Source organism: Ipomoea nil, unplaced genomic scaffold, assembly GCF_001879475.1.
Source record: "Ipomoea nil cultivar Tokyo-kokei standard unplaced genomic scaffold, Asagao_1.1 scaffold1321, whole genome shotgun sequence".
Lineage (NCBI taxonomy): Eukaryota > Viridiplantae > Streptophyta > Magnoliopsida > Solanales > Convolvulaceae > Ipomoea > Ipomoea nil.
The window spans coordinates 832-13,524 of NW_017617749.1; the positions used below are offsets into that span (position 1 = coordinate 832).

Consider the following 12,693-nt stretch of genomic DNA (forward strand, 5'->3'; position numbering starts at 1 on the left):
ATAACAGTAATACTAACACACCCCCTCAAGCTTAAGGTTGGTGAAGCACAATATTGAGCTTGTCCGTAGAGTAGCAAAGCGTGGAGCAGGAAGAGGCTTGGTGAAAATGTCAGCTAGTTGATCAGTAGTTGAGATGTAGTTAACCATGAATTCCCGGACGCCACCTTGTCTCGAACAAAATGATAGTCAATTTCGACGTGCTTGGTGCGTGCATGAAAGACCGGGTTGGCACAAAGATATGTTGCACCTAGATTGTCGCACCATAAAAAAGCAGGTTCGCGGAGTGTAGCCCTAATTCTCGGAGTAAGGAAACAACCCAAGTAACTTCAGCGGATACATCAGCTAGGGCTTTATATTCAGCCTCTGTGGAGGACCGGGCCACGGTGCGTTGCTTCTTGGATAGCCAGGAGATAAGATTAGAGCCTAGATAGTCCCTTTATGTAACGCAGGACACGTTTGACGAGCCCCCAGTGTTCAGTTGTAGGTGAGTGCATGAACTGACATAACCGGTTGACCGAGTATGCAAGGTCGGGCCGTGTGATGGTTAGGTATTGTAGAGCGCCAACCACACGCCGATATTGAGTCGGATTGTCAAACGGTTCTTCGGATGGTGTGACTGACTTTGTAACGGCTGCTGGTGTGGCAAGTGGCTTGCAGCCTACCATTCCAGCTCGGCTTAGGAGATCAGTCATGTATCGACGCTGAGAGAGGATAATGCAATCACCATCGGAAATAGTTTCTATGCCCAAGAAGAAGTGAGGAATACCAAGGTCCCGAATTTTGAAAGCAGAAGCCAGCCGTTGCAGTAAGGAGGTAATCAGGACAGCATCGTTCCCCATCATGATTATGTCGTCGACATAGACAAGTAAGAATACCCGGGAATCACCTGTCGTGTAGTAGAACAAGGAGACATCGGTTTTGGAGGATTTAAAACCTGTAGATAATAGAAAGTCATGAAGGCGCTTGAACCAGGCGCGTGGGGCCTGTTTCAAGCCATAAAGCGAACGCTGTAAGAGGCACACATGCCCGGGATTGGTGGGATCCTCATATCCCGGAGGTTGCTTCATGTATACGGTCTCTGCTAGGTGACCGTTCAAGAAAGCATTGTGAACGTCAAGTTGACGTAGCGTCCACTGATTTGACACCGCAAGAGAGAACAACATCCGGACAGTGGTGGGTTTAACCACTGGGCTGAAGGTGTCGAAGAAATCCTCTCCGGCCACTTGATTAAACCCTTTAGCCACGAGGCGCGCTTTGTAACGCTCCACCGTGCCATCGGACTTGCGTTTGGTGCGGAACACCCACTTGCACCCAATGATATTCATATGGGACTCGGGAGCAACAAGTCGCCAGGTATGATTATGGAGTAGAGCATTAAACTCTTGATCCATTGCCTCCCCAATGTGAGTGACCTACGGCTTGAGAATAGCACGTTGGGTCGGTGGTGACAGTTAAGGCCTGGAACGTCTCATCTGTGCCCTTAGTCATATGACGTAGGCGCATGACATGATCCCGACTCTGTAGAGCAACCCTTTTTCTGCGGGTTTTAGCCGGTGCTGTGTGGGTGATAGCCAGTGCAGGTGGCTCCCGAGCTAGCGATACGGGCTCCGGCTCGGCATAACACGGTGTGTTATTGGGTGCCACTAGTTGTGGAACAAGAGGTGAGACTATTGGTGCAGCAGCCCATGGTAAAGCGGGCGTTGATGTCTCAGCAGTTGTATGCCCTGTAGAAAAAGGAAAAGCAGTCTCGTCGAATCGGACGTGACGGCAGATGTAGGTTTTCCCACTTGTTAGATCAATGCATCTGTATCCCCTATAGGTTGGTGGGTAACCTAGGAAGACACACGGAGTGGACCAGCATTCTATCTTATGCCTGTTATAGGGGCGTAGATAAGGAAAACACCGACATCCAAAGACTCTAAGAAAGGTATATGGTGGTGATGTTTTAAAGAGACGGGTGTAGGGAATTTCAAAGTTTATAGCTGCTGAAGGTAAGTAGTTAATTAAACAGGTTGCTGTTTCGACAGCGTAGTCCCAGTAATGTTGGGGAACTTTGCCTTCAGCTAACAGTGCAAGACCTATTTCAACAATATGTCTGTTTTTGCGTTCTACCCTCCCGTTTTGTTCATGGGTATAGGCACAAGACTGACGGTGATTTATTCCCAGATTTTGAAACGTAGTGTGTAACTTTCGGTACTCACCCCTAGATCGGACTGAATGGACTTGATAGAGCGCGAGAACTGTCGCTCTACCAACACACGAAACAACTCGAAAATTTTATATATGTCAAATTTCATCCTTAAAGGATAAACCAACAGAAACGCGAAAAATCGTCTACAAATAGTACAAAGTAGCGAAAACCATTTGTAGACATTACAGGTGACGGTCCCCATATATCTGTATAGACCAAATCTAGTACATTTTCACTAACATTGGGAACTTTATCTAATTTAAAACGTGTGGACTTGCCAAGGTGACACGCTACACATGACTCCACGGATTCACTTTTATTTGGAATGACCGGGCAATTTGACAACACTTTATTGAGCAGCTGTTTATGCGGGTGACCAAGGCGACGATGCACACCGTGGGAGTAGCCCGGGAACTGACGAACGCTAGATGACACCGGGACACCGGGAGTTTATATAATCCGCCAGTGGTGGGGCCCCTAAGAAGAATTGCCTTGGTGGTTGAATCCTTCACAAAAAAACAATTAGCATGAAATTCAACAAAGACATTATTTTCAGATGTGAATTTCTGCACAGACAATAACGGAACTGACAAAGATGGTACGTGTAATATATTAGATAAAGACAACGGTTTAGAATTAGATGGGAGAGATGCATGTCCAACGCGTGAGATCGCCAGACCTGCGCCATTACCGACACGCAAGACATCGGCGCCGGTATACTCATCCAAATGGCTCATCATGCCCGCATCCGGAGTCGCATGGGCAGTCGCTCCCGTATCCGGATACCAGGCCTCGGATGGTGCAGCTGTTGACGGCATGAACGGTGCATCATTCGAGATTGCAACGTTGGCTTGCGGCGGTTGTGTATTGTATCGTTTGTAGGCAGTACACCGCCGTGTGACCGTGGGACCTGCAAATTTGACAGCTCGGAGTTCCACGGCCACCTCGTCCACCCCGATTCTGTCCACCACCACGGCTATTCCGGCCACCACGCCCTTGCGGATTACCTGACTGCCTGCCGCCACCTTGCTGCGTACTGCTACGGCCCGAGCTAGCATACATGGCCGTGAGGCTGCCAGGTGCGTCGCCGGCCACCGGATAATCGTCCACGAGTATAAACTCGTGGGCCCTGGAGATGATCGGAGAGATGCGCTAAGGTGACTGGAGATCTCGTCGCCGTCAAGGAAGTCGCCATGGCCTTCAGTTCCGGACGTAATCCCCGAAAGACATAGAGATTCTGCTCCATGAGGGATAACGGCCGGCCGGCCTGAGCTAATGCTTCCACGAGCAATTGCGCACGCCCGAGGTACTCGGCGGTAGTGGAGTGGCCTTGCCGGAGAACCTGGAACTGCCCCAATAGACTGAGGCATCTGGCTTGGCTCGACGATCCGAGAGCGGATGTAATAGACGACCACACGGCAGCAGAGGTTTCTTTCCCGACGGCGAGATGGAGGACTTCATCTGCCATGGAGGACACTAATAACGACAGTATGGACTGATCCTGCTTCTCCCAGGCCTTGAACGCCAGATTGGGGATGGTGGAAGCAGTCGCGTCGTCGGAGGTCCCGGTCGAGGGAGCGGCAATCGTGGCCGGAGGACATGGATAACTCCCGTCCACATATCCAAGCAGTTCTTGGCCGCAAAGGAATGGGATTATTTGGGTGCGCCAGAACAGAAAATTTCTGTGTGTCAGTTTCATGCTCACGAAGTGGTGAGCGCCGGAAAGACCGTTCGCACCTGCCGGAGTTGGATTGCCGGAGGCGGAAGCAGTTCGATCGGAGGAACTTGACGACATGGCTAGCGGTGAGAGGGGGAGAGAATTTTGGCCAGTGAGGTTGTACGGGAAGGAGAGGGAAAAAAATTGCGTTTGCGGAGGAGAGAGAATCGTATCCTGACTGATACCAGATTAGAGAATTCAAAAATGATTCAGTTACGATTGAATTGAGATTACAAAGTATATCTGTTATCAATCTAAAACTACTCCTGACAACTAGGCTATACTAAGTCAAATATAACTAACACCATATAATTACAATCATATTATAAAATAATAATAACAGTAATACTAACACTGGGAAACCTAGGCCACAACGCTCCTAGCACTTTTGGGAGGTGGCAAATAAGGTTTTAAGGAAAGACAGACACTTTGCCTAACTCGTACTTTATTCCTTCCTTCTTCTTTCTTGTTTTGGAGTATGCTCTAAGCAAAAATCCATTCTTTCTTGTTAACTTGGAATTATAATCTAAGGATTATATGTTCCATTTTTGGTTGATATATATTGGTATATCTTTTTCGTAGATATACATGTATATATAACCGTTGGGTCCGTTTTATATATATTTGTGTGTATATATATATTTCGGATAAATATCGAATAATATTTTATATACTTGTGTGTGTATATATAAATATTATTTTGTGATATTAAATCGATTTTGGTTCATTATCTCCAACATTAATGTTATCAACTAGTTATACCTAGAGACCACAAAGGCAACTGGATTGAGGGCTTCACTTGCAGTCTTGAAGGAGACTCACCGGAAGCTATAGACGCCAAGGCTATTACAAGGAGCATGCAATGGGCTTGGCACAAAGGCATTCGAGATGTGGAGGTGCAATCGGACGCAAGAACGGTGGTGGAATGGATCCGAAACAACACCACACTTTGGGGTCCTATTCGAGAAACTATCGAGGAGGCCAGAAGCAGGGTCGAGAGGGATTGGAAGATCTCTATTTATGCGGTTTATCGTGAGCAGAACAGAGTTGCTGATTCCCTAGCCAACATTGGGACCCTTCTACAAGAGGAATGGGCAACTTTCAGTTCATGCCCATCTTACAGCGAGGAGGCTCATCTTATGGATTTGAATCGTATGATTTGTGATCGCAGAGTTAGAGAGAGCACTAGCTCTTGAGGAACCCCGGGTTTCCCTCGTCCCCCATGATCCAAAAAAACTAGTTATACCTTCTAATTAACACAATCAACTAACAACTAACAGCTATTAGCTAACAACCATTTACCAAACAGGTCAAAATGTATAACTTTGCAAAGTATGTACACGTTATTTTAATCAAAACTTTTATTTGTATGTGCGTGGTAAGAATTGTTTGTGCATTTCATCCGTCCGAATCAAATTTCGACTTTTATCCCACAACTTACACAAAGAGAGAGCCGAGAGGGTTCTCTTGTTTGAGCTAATGAGTAGGTCAACTTTGAGACAAGTTAGGCTAAGGTTCGTTTAAGTCTACATGCCCATGTTCATGATGAATTCCACATTTATATATTATACACCGCCTTCACCCTCAAAAAGGTGGAGTACCTCGACCTCCGAACATTTACATCTGGGTCTAATAAAATTAGACCAAAAACAGACTTATAGTGACACAGACAATTTTAGTCATTTTTAAAAAAATCAGACAATTTGTGGACACTTTATTGTGACGAGGACAATTTTGGTCCTCCGTCCCTCTTGCCTTTAGATACTCCGTTTGAGAAGGGGTATTTACGTCTTTTCATCATACCTCCTTCTTCATCATCTGCTTTGCTTTTTTACTTACGCCAGTCACCCACCGGCCGGAAAACCAAAGTCCAAGGTCATCAGAGATGCTGTTGTTCGTCGTTGTTCAGTCTTTGCCGGATCCACTTGATGTTACTGCGGGTAAGGCTTGAATTTTGGTATTAGTACCGGTGCCCGGATACCCTCCATCTCGGCTCTACACTACCCGGAGGAGTGTTAGCATTTCAGCAGATTGAGTTTGTAATTGTAGGCAGTCATCGCCGCCGATCTGTAATGTTTCGGCTTGAACGCCGCCATTCTGATCCCAGACGCCACTGGTCTCGATTCGATCAAGAACCGAGGTAATTTCCCTGCAGCGCTCCCATTACTGTATATAATATTTATGTGTGTCTATATTAGATATATACGAAGATCATTTTCTTCTTCTCTGTATGTGCATCTGTACGATTGCGGTGGTGAATTTTTGTAAGTTCTGATAGATTGGGAAACACTTCAGATGATTGATTCATTGTTCTGATGGAATATTGCGATCTGTTGTTGCATTAGTTGCGAACATATGGCTTCCAAGTGTTTGCCGATGAATATTCTGGATTGGGAATGCAGGATGTTGAAGTTCTTTTTGTATTTTTCTGATTAACTAGGTTCTACAAGCCCTGATGTGTCTGGGAGCTGTGAATAGATCCTTGTCCTTAGTCTGTTGAGATCTCCTTAATCGTGAGATCTTTCAAATAATATAATTCATTTTAAATAATATGAAATTTATAGTTAACAATTTAACAAAATATACAAATATATTAAAACAAAAAACAAAACACAAAAGGAATTAAACAAAAAAGAGGGGTCAAAATGAAGAATTTTTTTTTTTTATAGAGATTTGGCGCACTGTAAACAGTGCTGCGCCAAATATGGCAACCGGTTTAATAAGGGCAATTTTGTCTCTTCATATTTTTTTTGTTATTTTTCCAATTTCAACCGATTTAATTAGTTTTGAACTTTAGGTAACCTTTGATTTTTAGTAACCATATTTTTCAAACGGTTTTTAGTAAAGTACTAAATTTGAAATTGCCACCAAAGACAAGAGACCTCTGGTAGAATTAACCCATAAGAAAATCCTATATATAATGTTATAGCAATAATGGAACCATGCTGTGTGCTCCCCCGAGATAACTTTAACTAGAGAAAGTTACAACTAGCAAAGTGAAATGTACAACTTTCACAGCACACGACATGATGCTGCTAGACATTTTGCACTCTTCCTTGGTAATCAAGTTTATAACGTAACTACGTAAGTATTATGCCTTAATGGGTTAATCCCAAATTAACATAGGAAAGTGTGACCAGAAAGCAGAGTTGGTATTCAACATTTTTTAGTTTAAGGTAAGAGTAAACAAAGAGCAACTGGGAAGATAAAACATGTACAAAACGGAGCAGATTGGAAGCTCCCTAGCTTTAGTTGCAAACGCATATAAACAAACCAGAATCCAGATGATTGTTCTAATCCACAAGGCAACCTGTTATTGGTAGGAAGAAAATCAAACTGATAATCATATCATCCAATCACATTATTGTTTATTTTGATCAACATCGTTATTTAACTATATATGCAACCATAATATAACCACAAGATTGTCAGCAGAATGAACCGACAAACAAGCTTTTCAGTTTCCATGTGCCTTCTTTCGTTTCAAAAAAGTGATGATTGCTAAAAATGATCTATGGGGTCCTTCGAGTGATTGAGTTGAGCTAGTGAAAACAAAATCACAAACGATTTCTTCATGTAAAGTTTATGGAATGTAACAAATCAACGATGATATTTTCACATCTTGTCCTCAAGAGAACAGCACAGTAGAAGTTTCCAACTATGTGGTCCAAAAGAGCGAAACTATCACTTTCATCAGATTAACGTCCTTTTTTGTTTACAAAAAATCATCATGAAAACAAAGAGAGGGTCCCCAAATTAAATGAATTGTGTTTAATGACGACATACCTGTAATGGAGAAATCTAGAAGTGGCACGAATTCATGATGAGACACACAACTTGCCTGCCAGCTCCATATATCAATCTACAGAACGAGACAAAAACAGTAAATCCCATGATTCAATGTTCCCTATCCATTCATTCACTATCAACTCAAGAGTTTGGATTGTAATACGCAAGAAAAAAAGAGGACTTACGTTGCTGACTTGCCGTCCATCAGTTGTCTGAGTTATGAACTTAAGAGATTTGGGCGTTTATCTCACAGACTAGTGGCCACTGATTCTTTTCATTAGGTCATCCATCATCAAGTTTATGCAGTTCGATCTTTAAATAATAATTCAACCATTAAAGGTAATGATAGGATTACCACCAATGAAGTAAAGGCAAAGCACAAAACTTTCTGAACTCCCTTCTTTTGCTGTCTTTTACAGAGGATATATCATCTAACCAATCATTGGAAGAGGATCCAAAAAACAGAAGCATATGTCAAACAATGTAATCTTTACAAATTTGCAGGCACTAGCCTGTTAATTATGCAGAGTACTTGCATTTTACTTCCCTTGGTAAAGATGTTATCAGCAATAGAACTTATTTATGAAAAGGGAACAACAGAAAAAGAAATTATTTATGAATCCTATATTTCATACAAGCAAGATGCATTTATTAGAAGAAACTGAATAAAATTTAATCAGAAACTTTACATTGTTTCCATTTCCTTATGTACATATTCCACTACCATGTGGAATTGATTTCAGACTATCTTCCTAAGAACCAATCATCCTTACAGAAATTCAAATTCATCCAAGAACCAATGAAGACAAGAAATACAATATTGGGCGTAATTTCTTGAGCTATTATTGGCTTCTCAAGATTATGGTGAAGTATTTGCCCAATCACTTCTCCTTTTGAATAAGTTATCAGTTTACTCTTTCTTAGCCTTTTTCATTTTCATTTGATAGATATAAGATATCCCTCCCTAAGCTATCCCAAAGACCAATCTAATGATTAGCATACAACAATCAGATGTTAACAGGTGAAAGAGATGAATCCATCACAACACCATTGGGAGGTGGCATGCTTTTCACCTCATCAATTAGTCTTGTGAGTTGTTTCGTAAGCTCTTGATGAACATAATTTGAGCGCTCTACTGTTAGTGATGATTCAGAAAAAAGAGTTGCAGTTAGAGCATTGAACTCTTGAAACCAGTCGCCATTGCTGTATCCATTCCTTATATTGTCATAAGGAAGCAAGGAGCTTTCTTGTCGCCATCGATTCAAGAAATATTTTTCTGGAAGCTGAAAATAATTTTTCATCAGAAGAACACGAAGAGCATGTCTGCATAGGATTCCAGAAGTTTCAAATTCCTTGCAGGAACAGTGGATCTGTTCATCTTTTGGTGCCCAAATAACAAGGCGTTCATCATCTTTTTTGAAGTGGCGAAGGATGTATGAACCATTAGCCATTTCAGATGCAGTGTATTGCATGGCCAAGATTAATTCACTTTGTAATCTGCTGAAGGAAAAATCAGTAAGAACATTCTTTGCATGCTCTTCCATTGGTGAGCAAGTCCTAAGATGCATGTACTGCCAATCATCATGTGACCGAGTTTTATAGTTTGATGAAATTGCAACCTGAAAATTGTAAATAATAAAATTATTAACAATAAATACAGAGGAAGTAAAAGTGCTCAGAAAGGTAATGGTTCCTTATCACAACTAGAAAAGTAAATCATATTATCATAATTCCACATGGATCCAAGAAAAGTTATCCCAATAGATTAATTACTTTATAACTGAATACACTTTACCTGATCAAAGAAGCTGCGCAAACATGTATGCTTGCCAAAAACTTCTTTCAAGAATGCATTTATGTACTTTGCATACGACATGGAGTTCATTTGTGCAACAAAACAACCTCTCGTATAAGCAGATGCCCAACATACCCGGAGTAAAAAGAGTAAAGCAATATGCTTATCTGAGTTTAGCCCAAACCGTGAAGTCATCTCATTCCAATGACATTCAAAATCTTCTACACTCTCCAAATGATATAACACTTCAAATTCAGATTTAAATTCTGCATACCGAGATCCAAGTGGAAGAGAGAACCAGTTGGAAATCTTTGGCAGGATGTTCCAAATAGAGATAATGTGTTTTGTGCTAGGTAATTCACTTTGGATGGCATCTCTGATTCCAGGGTCAATATCAGTTATAATTGTTCGAGGAGGTCTTCCTTTCATGAAACGAAGAAAAGCCTGCATCAGCAAGCATAAAAGTTAGACTATTAAGAAGGCAAATAAAATGTACTATAACATCTAGAATGATACAGAAGGATTTCTGAGGTAAACCTGCAAAGCCCAGATGAATGAGTGTGGCACTTCATCCTGCAGTAATGCGCAGCCAAAGAAGATAACTTTTCCATAATTGTCAATGCCAAGCCACACTCCAAAAAGCATACCATATGTAATTGATCGATATGTTGTATCAAAATAAACTACATCACCAAAAGTGTTGTATGCATGAACTGAGTCTCCATATGACCAAGCAATGTTCTCAACCTTATTACTTTCATCCACAGTAACATCATAGACAAAGTAAGTGTCAGTCTCTTTGGCAGCCTTGCAGGCCTCAAGAAGATCCAATGTGTCACTTTCTCTTTTCTCGGTCAATAAGGCATCATTCTCTTGAACTACTTTCTTGTGGTTTTGAACAAAATTTCTAACATCTCTTTCCAGAAAGGGCAGTTGTTCACCATGAATTTCCTTTTCCAACTCAAGCACCTTAACTATTCGATGGATTGGAAAACCAGCTTTTGAGAGCAAAAGAATGCGTTCTTGATCTGTTTCTTGGATTTTACGATAAGCTGGAAGTAGGCGTACTTGTTCATCCTCCAAGAGTTCATGATTATGCACATTACTAAATTGGACAACACACCATTGAGAAAATCCATCCATGACTTCCTTTGATAGATACATCTTTGCATCACATCCACACCGAACTGACTTCCTATCCCTATGATGCTCTCCTGTGGATTTCTTCCTCATAGGCGCAAAACCTGATCGATAACAAACAAAATCTCTCTTATAGATACCCAATTGGGGGCTCAATCTGGAACGCTCTTTCCTAACTGAAAATCCATTCCTTCTAGCAAAATTTCTGTAGTACTCAAATGCATCTTCATCACTCTTAAACACCATACCCACGTAAGGCGAAACCATAGGTTCTGTTGACCTAAACTCACTTCTTGCCAACTGGGATGCAATGGTTGCTTCCTCAGTCTCTCCCTCATACGAAAGGAAACATTTCCAATCCCCACACGGGCATTGCTGCCTTCTCATCCATAAATTCTTCGAAGGCACTGACACCATAATTTATCTATACCTACTACACAGATTCACATAAAAGGTCTTTAGAAAGACCCAGAAGCAACCCACAACAAGAACTTTAAGCGAAATATTGCACAATGTAAGCCTAAATTGGAATCACGGTATCAAGGATATAAAGCAAAATTCGAACTTTATGTAGATTCTGAAAGTGGGTATCTAAACTCTAACAAAATTGCTTTTTGGGGTAGGTTTCAAGTCTTTCGATCAAACCAAATGCATACACATAAAACATAATCACTGAAAAACTGTACGAGCACGAGAGTGAAAACAAGATTGATATACGGTTAAAGGGGAATTTTTTACATTACCAGTGAAGAAGACAAGGGATGGAAATTCAGTATTTCTCTTTGACTGTCCCCAGAGCTCGGAGTGCTACTCAGTTTCTGTCGCAGTTTTGTTCGACTGACAATCGGAGGAATTCTGCATAAGGAGAATCCAATTCGAGATTATGGATGGATCAATTATTAACGTTTGGGCCAAAATTTTTTATAAAGCAAATAAATGTTTGGGCTGTGATCCGGGGCAATTTATATCCTACACCACGGCGAGCGTTGCCAGTTGTTATATTATAGACCGCGGTGCATAATCGATTATGCACCGCGGCCCATATACGGCGCCGTTTCTTTAAGTAAAGAAACGGCCCGCCGTTAGAGTTAACGGAGTTCGTTTGTTTGGTGTATTAAACACCAACTGACACTACAGTATATCCAAACCGACACTGCAGTTATATCAAAATGATACTGTAGTTATAGTGAAATGAAACTGCAGTGTATATAAACTGAAACTGAATAACATTTAACATATTTGAGTGTATATTGTACAATGAAGCTGTAATTATATCAAAATGATCATGTAGTTGTGTTTTAATAAAACTATAGTGTATATAAAATAAAATTAAATAACATTTTCACATATTTGAGTCTATAAATATCGAATGAAACTATAGTTATATCGAAATGAAACTGTAGTTGTGTTCAACTGAAACTGCAGTGTATACAAAATGACACTGAATAACAGAGTTACTTTTTGCAAAAGGGTGCGAAACGGCGGAAATAAACACTGTTAATTTTCATTTTAAAAAAAAAGATGCGCGGTGCATAATCGATTATGCACCGCGGTGCATAATATAATTTGCCGAGCGTTGCACTGTGCGCCCAGATGCAAAATGACGTCGTTTTAATTTTTTTTTTTTTTTTTTTTTTTTGTTTTGAAATTTCCCGCCCCAGTGAATGGCAGTAATTTTTTCTTTAAAAAAAACCCGTTGTTCAAAAATGTACATAATGTTATACTAGAATACACATAATTGTATACATGAATGTACATAATTATATAACAAAATATACATACTCTTTTTAAAAGATAATACACATAATCTAACATAACACATAATAAACATAAACTTTTAACATAATACACATCAACTCTTAACATAATACACACAAATTTTCTGATTCGGATGTACATAATTGTATAAAAAATGTACATAACTGTATGAACAAATACACATAATTGTGTGAACAAATACACATAATTGTGTGAACAAATACACATAATCACAGCAACTTCCTACCGCGCCTCCCAAAACGACGTCGTTTTGGGAGGCGCGCGGCGCATAGTGCTACGCGC

The 12,693-nt window shown here is 40.9% G+C and overlaps 1 protein-coding gene and 1 long non-coding RNA gene across 3 annotated transcripts; both read right to left on the minus strand.

Annotated features, from left to right (window-relative positions):
- Positions 1–7,009: 7,009 nt before the first annotated feature.
- LOC109185526 lies at positions 7,010–8,191 on the minus strand. The gene is made up of 3 exons (XR_002054979.1): positions 7,883–8,191; positions 7,695–7,770; positions 7,010–7,218 (listed from the first exon to the last, which is right to left on the minus strand). It is a non-coding gene; the product is annotated as an uncharacterized LOC109185526 (long non-coding RNA).
- Positions 8,192–8,344: 153 nt separating this feature from the next.
- On the minus strand, positions 8,345–11,506 carry LOC109185525 (putative protein FAR1-RELATED SEQUENCE 10). Of its 2 annotated transcripts, none has more exons than XM_019335463.1 (4): positions 11,376–11,506; positions 10,030–11,062; positions 9,493–9,936; positions 8,345–9,316 (listed from the first exon to the last, which is right to left on the minus strand). In XM_019335463.1, exons 2-4 carry the CDS (start codon positions 11,047–11,049, stop codon positions 8,705–8,707), a joined length of 2,076 nt encoding a protein of 691 aa, XP_019191008.1. In that variant the 5' UTR covers positions 11,050–11,062; positions 11,376–11,506; the 3' UTR covers positions 8,345–8,704. The 2 variants fall into 2 exon arrangements, with proteins under 2 accessions (XP_019191008.1, XP_019191009.1); XM_019335464.1 differs by having other exon boundaries at positions 10,030–11,065.
- Positions 11,507–12,693: the final 1,187 nt, after the last annotated feature.